A 15,415-nucleotide genomic window follows, 5' to 3' on the forward strand; every position below is an offset into this window, starting at 1 on the left:
GGGACAGACGAGGTCAAAACAGGCACTAGGCAGGGTCCTTGAGGGCAGGGGAGGTGTCCCACTCACCACGTGGGGCACGACAGCTGAAGAAGGAGTTTTAATGGACCCCCTCTCCTGCCCCCTGCTCTGGACAAATCCGCTTCAGACACCCAAGTTAGAAGCCCAAACAAACCTGCTGCCGTATGCCCAAGGCCCTGGGCTTGCCCAGCTCAGCCAGCATTGGTGAACAAATGGGAGCGTGAATGAATGCCTGCCAGAGCACAGTCCTTCCATAGGGGTGACCGGTCACACACAGCCCACGTGACTCCCGGTCCCCTGGAAGCCCCACTGTCCTCTTCTAGAGGCCACTGCTGCAAAGTATCTTTGTATCACAATAGCTCAGCCCCTTTCCTTTACCCCGAGGAATCAACACAAATGAGGCCGCAAGCAGGGAAGGGTTTCCAGCTAGGCTGGGAGAGCAGGCAGCAGAGGCTGTAGGAAAGCACCTCTGATTTTGAAGTCAGATGGATTTGGGGTGAGCCCAGACTCTTCCATTTCTAACTGGGTGATTTGGGACAAGTTACTTAACCTTTCTGAACCTCAGTTTATTTATCCCTAAGGGTTGCTGTGATAATTAAAAGTAAAGCACCCAGCACAGAGTAGGTTCTTTGTAAAAGTGAATTGCTAGCTCTTTCCTGGGAAGAAGGCCATGACGTTGAACTCCATCTAAATGCCCCAGGCCTTTGACCACTGTATTCCCCCATCAGCCTTGACTGACGCTGCAGGCAGGGCCATTAACTAAGTAGACATTAAATCTACACAAACTCAGCAGTAATTATTTAAACATATTTTAATTTTTCCCAGTCAATTATAAGCTTTTTGAGAGCAAAGTCTATTTCTGACTTATTGCTACGTTCAATAAATATCTGTCCATTGAATGAATTAAAGTATGGGTGAATACAAGAATAAATAGATAAAAGAATAATTGAATGCTGCCTTAACTATTTTCTGATTATTTTATGTGTCCATATTACAAGCTCAAGGGAGAACTGAACTCTAGGACAGTTGAACTCTAGGTCTGAACTCAACTGAACTCTAGGTCTTTTTGTTTTGGCCACAGTCTGGGGCCCAGAGAAAGCATATGATAAATACAGGCTAAATGGAAACTTGGAAGAGATTTCATAAATTATGTGAATGGGAGCAAACAACTGGATAAGTTCCCCTTAATTTCCCACTGCTTTTTATCATTATCTGACTCCGGGGAAAGAACTTTCTTTCTGGGTCTCAGTTTCCCCACCTATAAAGTGATGGAGTTGGATCAATGAGCAGGTTGTTTCTTGTTCAGGTATTCTAAGATGTGTGTTACAGTCCTAGGGAGGGCCAGGTGGGAAAATAAAGTAAGACACAGGTTGAACGGCAAAAGGCATTCCTAAAATTCAGTGTATATGAAAATACTGAGCAGTGACTGTCCCTGCTGAGAGGGACTCAGCGTGTGAACGCTCCTGTGAAACATTACAATCAAGATTTAGAGCTAATGGTTACACTCTTTACAATCTTTCAAAATTAAAATAAAATATTGAAACTTGCCTTGTAGTCTGGATGCCATAAGCTTAGGGCTTTTCCTTTGTTTGTATTATTTAAAACCACCAGGAGAAGCTTGGAGCCAATGAGCCTCAGCTTTTCCCCCGGGGCTCGGTAACACTGGCTGGGTTTGCAGTTTGTGGAGAGGCCTGCAGGGGGCGCCCAGCTCTGGTGAATGATGGGGCAACTGGACCACTGTTAGGTAGCTAAGAAGGAAGAACCAAGTGCCAACTGACTCAGGTGCTGGCGAATTTTCCCACCACAAAAAAAGGAAATGATAACTATGTGATGTGATAGAAGGCTTAGCTAACGCGGTGGTGGTAATCATATTGCACTATATTAATGTGTACCGTATGCTAACGAATGTATATGGAATCTTAAAAAAAAATGGTACTGATGAACCTAGTAGCAGGGCAGGAATAAAGAGGTAGACATAGAGAATGGACTTGATGACATGGGGTGGGAGGGCGAAGCTGGGGCGAAGTGAGAGTAGCATCAACATATATATATACTACTGAATGTAAAATAGCTGGCTGGTGGGAAGCAGCAGCGCAGCACAGGGGGATCAGCTCGGTGCTTGCGATGACCTAGAGGGGTGGGATAGGGAGGGTGGGAGGGAGGCTCAAGAAGGAGGAGATATGGGGACATGTGTACGAATATGGCTGATTTGCTTGGTTGTGCAACAGAAACTAACACGGTATTGTGAAGCAATTATACACCCATAAAGATCTATTAAAAAATTAATGTGTCAAATCGACACGTTGTACACCTTAAACTTACACAATGATACATGTCAATTACACTTCAATAAAAATAAAAAAATAAAAAAGAGGATGCGTCCCTCGCTGAGAAGGGCTAGAGAGTTTTGAAAATGGGAGTTGATGGCTGGCCCCTCCATAGCCTCCCTAACGGTGAGGACTGGTGGGTCACTAACCCTGCCCTAGAACAAGCTGGAGAGAGGAGACGTGAGTATGTGAAGTAGACTAGTTTCCATAAGACCTTCCTCCCATTTGTTCTCCTTGCCTGCTGCATCAAAAAGGTGTCTGGAGTATGTTGGACTGTCTTTTCTTTCACGTAGAAGAAAAGAAATAAAGTATTCAAGTTAGAAGGTGGGTTCTGGAGCTAGACCACCTGAGTTCAAAGCCTGGCTCCACCACTGCTAATGGTGTGACCTGGGACAAGATCCCTAAGCTCTCTGTGCCTCCGTTTCATGTGTAAAGTGTGCATTCATTCAATACATGTTTATTGAGAATCTACGCTGCTGTTAGGCATTGTTCTGAGCGCTTGAGATACAGCAGTGAACAGAAGAGACAAAGATCTCTCCCTGGAACTTATATTTCAGTGGGATGGGACAATGACTGTATCTACTTAATAGGATTATTGTGAGTATTACATGAGCTGATGGATGTGAGTTACTTTATTGTCTGTAGGAGCCTAGGTTAGACCAGTACTCAGTTCACCAGAGGGTGAAGTCTGGGAGGCTCGCTTGCATCTTCGTATCTTTAGTGGGTTTAAAAAAAAACGCAAGGAACTGTCTCTGGGAAAGAACCGCTGCCTAACTCATTATTTTTAAAAATCCATTGTTTTTTTCTAATTACAAAAGAAATGCCTGGACACAAACAATCAAACATTATAGGAGTGACTGGCTTGGAAAGCAAAAATCCCAGCAATCTCATGTCTTAACTGTAACCACTGTTAACGGCGTGGTATATATACATCCAGACATGTTTTCTTTACATAACTTATCTTGACAGAATCGTTCGCTTTTAGGATTTTTTCTCCATTTTCATAGGCTCAAGCACATTAAAAAACAATGTGCTTGAGCCTAATAAAATGAATGCAGTAGAATAAGAAGAGACTGCATAATATGTGTGTATGAATGAGTGAGACAGAGAAAGAGAGGCAAAGAGAAAATGAGAGTAAATGTACCATGGGGTTGCCTGGAATTGCTACCTCCTCTCTGGCGTGGAATGATGCGGCTTGGATTTGGGGGCTGCGGTCTTATCCATCCTTTCTTTCCCTTGAGAAAAATGCTCTTTTTCACAAGCAGCTCAGAGAAATCTTTCCTGATTAAAACACCTGGTGTCCCGGTTCTTTCTGGATCATCAACAGTAGGACTGGAGGGTCTCTGAAATGCCTGCAGGCAGTGATTTTTAAGGATTTGGGTTTTCTGACGGTGTCTTGAGCTAACATTAGTATACTCTGCTGAATGTCCATGACTCTGTTTTTCATTTTCAGAAGTTTTATCTGTTTCTTTTTCAAGTCTGCCTGCTACTTTTTTTTTTTAAGTGTTAGGTACTTTCCTTATTACTTCATTCTTATAAAAAATAGCTCTTTAATACATCTAAGTATAACCACTTTATAGTCTCTCTCAGAATATTCCTTTTCCTTGGGGTTCTAATTCTTCTATTAGTTTCTGATTTTCCCACATTGTGGACTGTTTCTGTATGGGTTACTGTGAATCATGAATTTATTTTCATTGGGGAATTGCTTTTCCCTTCAAGGAATTCCACACGGCATGGGTTGTGGGAGTGACCCTATAGAGGAGTGTTAGTTTTCCCTCTGCCAGGTTCTCCAGCCATGTCACTGGTAGGGGACACTTTTATACTCATTGCTTCACTTGGGAAATTAGCTTCTTAGCTCTCAGAACGGCGGGTCTGTAAGGCCCAAATAACGCTCATCTGAAACAACTACAGAAAATATGAGATCTCACCCCCGCATGGATACACACAATGTCTCTCCACTTGGGGGTGGGTGGTGGTGGGCAGAATTTAACTGAATAGGTGTAGAGGGCAAGGACCAAACATTTACTAATTGTACAAACCCGGGATCTGAACATGGAGATGGATCACACCCAGTGCTTCCAGAACGGTTCTTTTTATTTCTTCAGATTAGCACCAGGGAAGAAGAATTGAGTAAGAGAAGGACGCTATTATTGGAATGGCAGGGACGGATGAGTGGGGGACTATGGAAGGAAAAGATGAATATATTAATGGCTAATTTAACCGATTGCATGAATGGAGGCAGTACTAAAGCACTGCTTAAACGACAGTGGCTTTGGAAACTGCCTAAGTTATTATTATTATTAATAATAGCAAACATTCACATTTACTATTACTCAGGTATAATGGTAAGCATCTTACATGGATTGTCTCATTTATTTAGCAGAAACAATCTACAAGTTAAATATTAAAAATGCATCTTGGAAATGAGGACACCGAGGCATAGAAAATTAAATAGCTTGTTAATAAGTGGCAGGTGATACGGGAGAACGGACTTGAGGATATGGGGAGGAGGAAGGGTGAGCTGTGAAAAAGCGAGAGAGAGGCATGTACATATATACACTACCAAATGTAAAATAGCTAGCTAGTGGGAAGCAGCCGCATAGCACAGGGAGATCAGCTCGGTACTTTGTGACCACCTGGAGGGGTGGGATAGGGAGGGTGGGAGGAAGGGAGACGCAAGAGGGAAGAGATATGGGAACGTATGTATATGTATAACTGATTCACTTTGTTATAAAGCAGAAACTAACACACCATTGTAAAGCAATTATACCCCAATAAAGATGTTAAAAAAAAAAATAAGTGGCAGATGAGAGGTTCAAACTCAGGCAGTGTAGCTCTAGAGTTTGTGCTTCTAACAACTGTTGCTAGTGGGTGGGGTCTTAATAGGGTTCTCGTTCTTAGGGGGGTTACTTACACCTTATAAGCTTCAGTTTCCTCATCCCTTAAAATGAAGCTAATAATAGTACCCACCCCAGAGGGTTGCTGTGAGAATTAAGTGAATTAATGCTGTATGAAGCGCTTATATTAGAGTCTGTGCATAGCAGGCAATTAAGTAAAAAAGAGTTGTTATTATTATTACTATTAATCCATTGAGAAAAATCAGGGGGAAAAACCCTTCTATCCCTCCCTCTCCTCTGCTGTAATATGAAACTTTCAGGTCTGGGCATGATTTTGTTCCTACTCTGCCTCTTGGGGAAAAATGAAATGGAAACAGCCAGCTGGCATCACTGAATCCATCTCCCCAGTTAGTGAACTTCCTCCATCACATTTTGGCCTCTCAATTATTCAGTCTGCTTGGTCACGATGCAAACAAATAGGTCCTGGAGAGTTGGGTGCTGGTTTGTGTTTTTCCACAGCCTTCCAGCCCTTTCTGTGACCCAAGATAGAGTCTTCACAGGCACGAGAGACTGTCATTTTGCAGCATCTGGCTCCTATTTGATGGGAACACGTAGGAGCTGGACTGTCAACAATTAGCCACGTCAGGCTGAGACTGGGAAACTGACCTGTTTTTTCAGAGGCCAGACAAGCTAGAATGGGTCTCAACATTCCTTCCTCTGAGCTTCCTCAGATACCATCAAATTCATAACCTTCAGTCCATTCTAACTGATAGCTAGCCTGGTGAAGGCTTTCAATCCCTCAGCCAACCAACCCAACCAACCAACCAACCGTCCAACTCCCACCCTTACTATTTACGGTGGGTCCACCATGAGTAAAATCATACTCCCTGCCCCCCAGGAACTACCAGTCTGGTAGAGATGTTACAGAGTTACAGGACCTGCGGAAGGAATGTTCTTCAAAGTCCATCTAGTCTGGGCCAGGCTGATACTTGAACCTCTCTACAATAGTCCAGACACATCTTTGCCCAGTCTCTGCTCTGACGATGAAAAGTTAAAAGACCAAAAAAGCTTTAAAGAAAAGCTCTAGACCATTATAGAAAAGATGCTGTGATGCAGTGCATGATTAATTAGCAAATGAATTATACAGCCAATAAATTATGCTACGACTACAAACAGCAAGAGAGTTTCAGGACAGGCTGGTCAGGGCAGACCTCTCTGGGGAGGGCAGAATTTGAGTTGGGGCATTGCTATGGCTGCTGTTCTAATCTTCTCCCACGTCCTGTCAATTTCAATACTTTGTTGTTCAAGAACCTACCATGGCTCCCTCTTGTTCTCTGAATCAAGTCCCAAATAAGGTTTTGTGTGGATTGATAGTTTTCAAACATTTTTAGTAGAAGAATTTTTTAATTAATGAAATCTTGAGCAGAACCCTGACACAGAAAGCGATTAAAAACCATGATGTTTTCCTTCAAGTGGTTTCAATCTTGTATGGTTGGTGGAAAATATTCATTTCTAGCACTCCTGATGCACCTCTGTAAATGCCTGGGGTTCGGGGAAACTTGGTTTAAAACCACTGGATTAGATAACTGAAGCCCTTTCCACTTTTGAGCTCTACTAATTGCAACCTTCTGCCTGGGTTTCGAGGCCCATCACATAGCCTGCTCTATTGCTACTTAACCTTTCTTGGAACCAATAAACATTCACCTCTAGTGGGACCAGTCTTCCAGAGTCTTTTGCGTACTCCTTGCCTTGTCCTTGCCTTTGCTGTGTCCTTGCTTTTCTCATGACATATCATCCATATGGAATGTGCTTTCTCCTATTGCTTAATCACATTTGGCCCTGAATCTGTTTACTTTCCATCTCTTCCCAGTGATCCCTGATTGCTTCTTTCTCTGAATTTCCACTGAACTGAAAGTCAACACCAAACAGTTGAGTACTTAACACTTCTCTAATTAGTTCCTGTTCAAAATGTTGTCTTTTGGGAAGGTCTGTAAGATTCATGAGGACACAGGGCATGTCTTATTTCTTTTGAATCTCATTACAGGGCTTAGTAGAGTGCTGGGCACATAGTCCTTACTCAAAAGCCCTGGAAAAGCATGACTAGATACATTGTTTGTTTGTGCTGCTCTTAGCTTTCTTGGAGCTTCTAGAATGAGTTTTCTCACCTCAGTGGTGAAATAAAGCTCAGTTCCCAGGAACACTTGATGCAGTACCTGCTGCTCCTGTCTCTTTGCCAGAAAAATATATTCCCTCATGGAACGAGTTTGAAAAGTCAAATTCCTATATATATATATATATATATTTGTTGGGAGGGTGATGTGACTTTCTGTATTTCCAGGGGAAGCACTTTGTAAGAAACCCCCTGAATGAGGCAGTCATGACTGCCTTTACCTTACCAATGCATTTGCCATCTCTCTCTTCCACGCTCATCAGCCCTCACAGAGTCAAGGCTTGAGGCCGGGGGATCAGGCTTGAGCTTGCACCTAGTTGGTGGGGAAAGGTGGGCCTGATTCCTCCCCATGACGCGTCTTCTGCGAAGGGGTGCCCAGATGTGCGTGTGTGTGCTTTCCCCATATGTGGAAATGCAATCACGTCAGGCCTGAAAGCAGTTCAAGTTCCTCCAGGGCGAAGGGGACACCAGCAGAAGCAGCAGGCACAGCCCGGCTTGGGGGTTTTCAGACCAGAAGGAAACTGTTAGAGCTGCAGGTGTGTTAAGATAGACTGCCTGGGAGGGTGAGCCCAGAGAAGGCGCTGGGCCTTTCTTCATGCAGGTCCCCGGTGGGAAGATGTGTGGAAAGCCTCTCAATACTGACTATCAATTGTATATGATGTGTATTGGTCCTTAACCCTTGCCTCAGGCTCCAGTCTGACTCTGAAAGTAGGGGGAGCTGGGGCTGCTCAAAACGTGCCTCTACTGGGAATGTAGTCCATCTGAGCTTTTTAGATCTCAACCTTTGTGTGGCTCTAACAGAAGCATCAAGAAAGCTTCAAAGGCAGAGATGCCCAGGCCTCAGACCGGGCCTACTATGGCACAGGAGGCTGGAGTCTATTTTCTTGATAACTCCCCGGAGGAGCCCAATACCAGCCATGTTTGGGAACCACAGGTCCGTACTCATATGCTTATGCTTATTTGAACCACTGCTTTGTTCCAGAGTGGACTGGCGTGGGCGTGAGGGTGGAGTGTACCCCTGGGAGCATATTCCTGCATGTTTCTGTAACTCAGAAGGAGATGCAGTTTCATGTGGACCCAACAGACAGGCTTGGTGTAGCTCTTGAAATATCCTGAACACCTAGCTATGAGAAATCTTCAGCCTTCAGGTTCCTTTGGCCTCTGAGTTTCTGCTGACTGTAGAAGTTGCAGGAGGACTGGTGAGGGTGAGGGCTCATGAAGTTGCAGATGCTTAGGCCATAGGCTCTTCACAGATCCAGGATGGCTAAAGCATGGCACATATGCTGCCACGCTTCACTCCCCTGCAGGGCAGACATTGCTAATCAATCATCATTTCCTGTTGCACCTAGAGAGGCCTTAGGATCCTAGCAATCAGAGCTGGTACGAGGAACCAAACCTTTTACCCTCCTTGCCATTTCTACCAACAACATCCTAGTCTACTCCTAAATTTTGTTGAGCACTTTAAGTTGCAGTTATTCACAGGGCATGGTTCCAAAAACGGTGGTGAGCCATTCTCTCTTCTTTCTCTACTCTCTTTCCCTAGGTGAACCCCACCATGCCCTTGACCTTACCTACCATCTATGAACTGATAACTCCCAACTTTATGTTTTCTCCCTAGAATTCTTCTTAAAGAGACTCCGAGGCCAAGAAAGCTTAGAGGTCGGGTCTGAACTCTAGTAGGTAGATAAAAAATGTCTCTGAATGAACAGCTCCTTGAGAGCTGTACTGTTTATTTCTCTGTGGATTTCCGCCTACATCTGACACAGCGTCTTATATACCAGCAGATACTCAATAACTGACTATCAGTTGTATTTGACGCATCTCCCTGTTTCCATGTGTAATGATGCTATGGTTTTCTCCGCCCTTCTTGCATTTTCAGAGCGCATCCTCCTGTAATGCTGGCTGCCCCATTCCTTACCCCTCCCAGGCTGGATGGTGTGTGATAGTCTGTTACCTTGGTGGCTCCCCAATGAACCATGCCTCCTGGTGTTTCGACCCTTGTGTTATCATCTCTCTTGGAATCTGGTATGCACCTCTGATTTGCCTTAACCACCAGAATGTGATGAAATTGTACTATGCCAGTTCCACTATGGCATAAACCTCAGGAATCTGGTGTAGGATGGTGCATGCATGCGTGCGTGTGTGTGTGTGTGTGTGTGTGTGTGTGTGTATGTGTGTGTGTGAGAGAGAGAGAGAGAAAATCAGAGAGAAAGATGGAGAGACTCAAAAAGAAATTTTCCTGGAGCTAAAATGCAGATGCTTTTTTTAAAAGTCAGGTTTTAAAAAAAACTATTATCTCCCTTCTTGTTTATCACTCTTATCTCAGGAGCTTAGCAATCTCTATATTTAGGTTTGGTGAACTAGAGAAAGGGGGTGGCTTCCTCTCATGGCCTGCCTAAAGTTTGCTGACGTCAAACGTCTGTCCAGCCCAGGCCAACCATCAGACAGAGCTGGGGCTCCAGGTGCAATCTTAAAATGAACCATTCCCGTCCATTCTTCTGTAAGTAATAGAAATGAAAAATGTAAGTGGAAACCATCAGGGAAAACTTATCCCTCAGGGGCAACGCTCCAGGTCCCAGTGCACGGCAGGGAAAGCAGGAAGCACGGAATGACTGGTCTTCGCCACGGGAACATCAGGCTGTGTCTTAGCTTTGAGCTGGACACACACACTTACTGCTGTGGTTCACAGGTGCATGTGGAGATTCCTTTTGCCTCGGTGGGTTCTCCCCAGTGGCCAAACTCCAGGATAGTAACTGAGCTACAGCGACTCTTTTTTTCAGGCCCCAAAAATCTTAAGATAACACCCGATTAGCAGGCAGGGGCAAGAAGGTGGAGCTTTTACTTGCAGGACATTTGGAAAGAGACAGGATGTTGAAGGCAGGAGTCAACGTTTCCCAAGGTTCTTTCTTAAAGCACATCGTGTTTGGCCTCAGGGTTGCTGACTCACCCAGCGCTGCCCCGGCCGGGCATTCCATCACGGGGCTACTATATTCCCAAGAGATCCTGGGACACTGGCTCACTCCTCAACTACAGTATCCACAGAAACATCTGCTTTAGCTTATTAGAAAGTTAAAACAACCAAGTGTCAACCCCTGTCTTTTCCACCTAAGGACACATTCCTCTTGGCTGACGCATACTCTGTGAGTGTGTCTGTGAACTGATTTTAATGATGATTTGAAGAGCCTCTTACATCCTAGTTTATTTAACCTTCTCACACGAATAGCACGGCTTCTCTGTGGGGAATCACGGAATGACTACTGACTCGCTAGATACGCAATGAGCCCTGGAAACAGGAAGGAAAAAACCGGCTCTCAAAGCCAAATTCATTCCCTTCTCTTGTCAGCCACAGGTAATTGTAGAAAGCAGTCTGGCCTTGGAGTCAGCAGACTCAGGGTCAATCTGCCGTCCTGTCGGAAGCTGCGGGACCTGGGACAGGTTCCTTGCTTCTCAGAGCCTCATATTCCTCTTCTACAAAATGGGAATCATAAAACCTATCCTGCCAGCCACGCAGGGATCTTAAGAGGTCTGAAGAGAACACTGGGGCAGGGAGGCATCTTAAAGGACAATTGATGCTTACGTTTTCTCCTGTGACAGTGGCTTCCCCCAGAAGCCACTCAACCTGAACTTGAACTTGTTCTCACAGAGTCCCCTGCACTGTGGGATAGCTTGGATTTACTTTGAGCGGAAAGCCTCCTTCTTTAGCATTCTATCAATGGGTTTTTCTCCGGCTGGGTATACAGAAACAAGTCCAGTCCCTCCTCTGGAAGAACAGCTTTCAGACTTCTGGAGGGAGGACCGCATCCCTGGTACCCACAGAGCAGTCCCTACGTCTTCTCCCCACTAGGCCGAGCCTTTGGCTCCTGTCACTGCCGTGGCTATGGTTCTCCAAAGGCACTTCAGGTAATTTACCAGCCTCAGAGTATCTTGTCTGGAACTGAATGTCATATTCGGGATGATCTAAAAGGGGGAGAATTAAGCAGGACAGTCACCTCTCGTGTTCTAGATGATACGCCTCGGTTCACGCAGCCGACCCTCGAATTGGCTGTTTTGGTGGTCGTGTCTCAATAGCAGCCCTTCCTTCACAGTCTCAGCTTCCAACCCCTGACTTTCTGATTTACTCTTTTCTTTCCAGCTTATTCCCTCTGGTACCCAACTCAATCATTCTCAAGCCTCATCAGGACCTACTGTCCATTGCTCATACCGCTGTTCCTCACCCCTCCTCTCCAGCAGGGCCTTAGCTGTCCCTTCTCACCCGGCCTAGGCCTCATGCTGCATCATTATAACCATCCCCTTGAATACACTCTCAACTCCTTTCTCTCTCTTTTTCCCTCTTGCCTGGCAAAATCCCAACCCTGATTAAATCCTACTCTCTGTCTCTTCCTGCCCTGCATCCAGACAGTGGAAACTGGCTAGAGAAAATCACAGAAAAGGTGTAACTGACCTAAGTTAAATTCATGATCAGTAACCTCCAGGAGGCCAGCAACCAGCCTCTAGTTCCCTAGTTTGGACATGCCAGTTCTTACCTCTTGCACCTTAAACCTCCACAGCCTCTGTCCCCATCCTCGCCCTCAGCAGATGACCTTGTCCTCCAAGGGGGTTCTCACGCACACCCCCTCAACATCTACCCACCTGCCGGCATCTGTGCCTAGAGTGTGGCCTTCCCTCTGTGTGGATGGGCTCTGTGCTCCCACCTAAGACGAAGCTCCCAGGTGTGCACTGGATTCTTGGCCACTTGCTTACCAGCATGCCTACCTCCACACCCCACACTCCATTACCAACTTCATCCTTCCTCTAGGACCATCCCCATCCCATATAACTTCAGTGTTACTTTCCCTCATCCTAACAAATGAAAACAAAACACACAACAACGATCGAATGCTTCCTTCTTATCCCCAGATAAGGAATCCAGGTAAGGAGACTTTAAAGTTTAGTAACCTGCCCAAGGTCAATGACCTGGAAGTGTGGGTGGGTTTGCCCACCCCCAAAGCCCACCCAGATGAGGCTGCCTGGGCTGCAGAGGCCACAGCAGCTCTCTCTCCGGCCCACCGCTCTGGTTCAAGTGGCTGAACTCAGACAATGAAGTACTTTGCCGAGGACGTCCAGACCAGCTCTGCCTACCTGCGCACTCTTGGGACAGCAAGAAAGGCTGGAGGTTTTCAAGCGAGAAGGGGACCTGCTGGGTCTGCAGAGGCCTGCTGAGATGCTGAGACAGTTTTCACTGACTTGCCTGTCAGACTCAGCGTGGGAGAGCGGGGGGCTGTTTTGAGAACAGCCAGCATGTCATCCCAGCCTCAGCGGGGGAAGCGGGGGGCAATGATGGCAAACAGATGGGGCAGGCCAGGGCGGCAGGAGCTGTCAGTGTGGTGCACCCCCGTGCAGAGACGACACCTCGTAAATCTCGCAGGCCCAGCCCGTGTGGCCTGTTGTGGTGGCCCATTGATGCTGCCTGGTCCTCGGAGCTGGAAAATGACAACTAAGGTGGCCAGCTGCCTTCCAAGCCATTCCGTCAGAAGGGCACACTTCTCTCCCCTGCTGCTAACAGCATCCCTATTCCTGCCAGGAACCTAGAAGAGCTCGGCCCACGGGGTTTTCCTCCCGGGACAGCAGATACTTAACTAGCCGTCATCCCCTCCCCTCCCTTCTCTGCTCCCAAAGACTCTCCCAGAGAACAAGCCCATTTGGCTTTGAGATTTCCGAGTACACAGCGTCAAGTTGGAATTTTTGGACCACCCGGAAAAGCATGCATCTCTGGCAAAACCCATGCTGACTTAGTCATGCTATCTCTTAACAGGCCTCTTTCACAGGGGACAGGCTGACCCACTTACTTGTCCGTCACGGCCTGCATGAACTCGTCCAGAAGGTCGTCGTACTCCTGCCCACGCACGCGCCGGTGCTTCAGGCCAATGTACAGAGGGTCCCTGAGCAGCTCCTGCAACAGACAGCATCCGTCCCGTTAAGTGTCGTGGGTTAGCGGGAAGGAGGGTAGGAGGGTGGGAGGGAGGAGGCTGCTCCCCACTCCCCAGGTGCTGTCTCTGGAAGGGTCTGGAAGCCAAGCCACTGATGGAGGGTAGACCCCCAGGGGTCCACACTTTAGGAATCAAGGATGCTTTGAACAAGCAGAACTCTCTGATACAGTCTTCCAACCTCTGGCCGCAGCTCTGGGTTCATTTCAGGGTTTCTCAACAGTGGTACTGTGGACGTTTTGGCCTGGACAGTTCTTTGACCCGTATATTGTATTGACAGAATACTTAGCAGTGTCTCTGGGTTCTTCCCACTTGAAGTCAGTAGCACCCCCAGTTGTGACAGTAAAAAAGATCTGCAGACTTTGCCAAATGTCTCCCTGGGGGATAAAACAGCCTGTGCTGAGAATCACCCCAGGCGACATCTGGATTGAGGTACTGGGTCTTGTCCAAAGTCACTGACCTGGACTTAAATTAGAAAACATTCCCTCCCTCCCTCCTTTCCTTCCGTGAAAGCTTACTGAATACCTACCACGTGCCTGGCATTGTGTTAGTCCCTGGGGATACAAGGATAGACTGATACAACCAGAACTTTCCATTCAAGAGAGAGGCCCACCTTAATGCCGGCCTGTGTTAGGTGGCCCCTCCACTCCACCTCCTGCAGCTCTTCTGTCACAGCTTTCACACGCTGTTTGGTCATCCTCTCTGTCTGCCCTGGTCTGATGACCACTCCCGCCTCTCTGTACTCCTCACACACACCCCTATGCAGAAATCAGCGGGCTTATTCGTGCACGACACATTTACTGACCCTCTACGCCTGCTGCCATCAGGACTGTCGGGGAATTTGTAGGTAAGGGATGGTCACTGCCTCTAAGGTGCTCACGGCCTAATGCAGGTGGCTGATGAGTAAGTAAACTCTATTACAGATTAGAGACATTTCTTCGGCACAAAGCACGGCACCTGGCAGCACAGAGAAGGAGTGGAGTAATTCCCGCCGGGGAACGGGTGGGGATGGTGACACGGAAGAAATGGTCAGGCTTTAAAAGATGGGCAGATGTTGCCCGGTGGGCTGGGCTCTCCAGGCTTAGAAATCGGCACAAAGAAAGGTTGGGGGCTGGAGGTAGAAGGAGGAAGAAGTACCTGGTGCCCTGGTGCGTTTAAGAAACAGGAAGTAATTTTATGTTTTCGGGTATTTGGAAAGTATCTATTTTTGTGTCTCTGCCGCCACAAAGATGAGCTCCTTGGGGTCAAGGTTTTGTGTTATCGTCATCTCCATCCGGACTGCTCCTGCAGGATTCAGAAGCAAGGATGTCATGGGTCCTGCCCTCAAGGGGCTCAGAGTCCAGTCTCACCTCCACCACTGACAAGCTGTGTGATCTCAGGCAAATTACGTGACCTCTCAGAGCCTTCTTCTCATCTGTCAAATGGGGACAGAATACCAGCTGCACAGGGTGATCGTGATGAGGAAATGAAATAATACACGTGAAAGAGCTTTGGGAATCATAACGTGCTATAAAGTAATGGCAGCAGCTTTGACTTTCACAGCGTTTGCTAATGTGTCAGGTACTGCCGAGGGAGGGGAAGCCACAGCGAGGTTAAACAGCCGCCTCTTTCTCGGGCTAGTAAGTGGAAGGATCTGGATTCAAACTCACGGCTGCCAGCTCCAGAGCCCATGGTCTTAACCACCGAGCCAGGCTGCTCAGGTGGCTCCTTCTTGCTTAGGACACCATTCTAGCTCCATATTGCCTTGTAGGAGGTGGCAGGGCCAAGGTATAGTGGACAGAAAAGACCAGGAAGTACCTGCCTTCTCAACCCCTCACCCCCAATTCTGGGTCCACAGAATCTGAGGTGGTTTAGGGCTTTCTCCAAGGAGCCACACGGCTACATCAGAAAGACAGTAAGGTCTAAACTTCTTTTCCCAATCTCTTTGCCTCCTGGGTTATGCATCCTTGAGACTGTTTAGGACCCTGCCATGGCAGTTGTGCGTGTGTGACCAAAGGATGAGAGTGGGACATATATGGTGCCTACCCTTCCACAGGCCACTTTCAAAGTGATCATCTAAAAGTCACTTAGAGGCAGCAAACATCCAGCCAAGGGCGATCA

The 15,415-nt window shown here is 46.9% G+C and overlaps 2 protein-coding genes across 2 annotated transcripts in view; one reads left to right on the forward strand and one right to left on the reverse strand.

Annotated features, from left to right (window-relative positions):
- The window catches only part of LOC132526214 (protein tyrosine phosphatase type IVA 1-like), an 82,039-nt gene that overhangs the window by 39,992 nt on the left and 26,632 nt on the right, over positions 1-15,415 (forward strand). The gene's annotated exons all lie outside the window — the stretch shown is intronic.
- ME3 (malic enzyme 3) overlaps positions 1-15,415 on the reverse strand; it is a 200,500-nt gene that overhangs the window by 32,194 nt on the left and 152,891 nt on the right. The window contains exon 7 of the mRNA XM_060160176.1: positions 13,178-13,281. Within this exon, the coding sequence (XP_060016159.1) occupies positions 13,178-13,281 (104 nt within the window). The remainder of the gene's footprint in view (positions 1-13,177; positions 13,282-15,415) is intronic.

The sequence above is a fragment of the Lagenorhynchus albirostris genome, chromosome 9, assembly GCF_949774975.1.
Source record: "Lagenorhynchus albirostris chromosome 9, mLagAlb1.1, whole genome shotgun sequence".
Taxonomy (NCBI): domain Eukaryota; kingdom Metazoa; phylum Chordata; class Mammalia; order Artiodactyla; family Delphinidae; genus Lagenorhynchus; species Lagenorhynchus albirostris.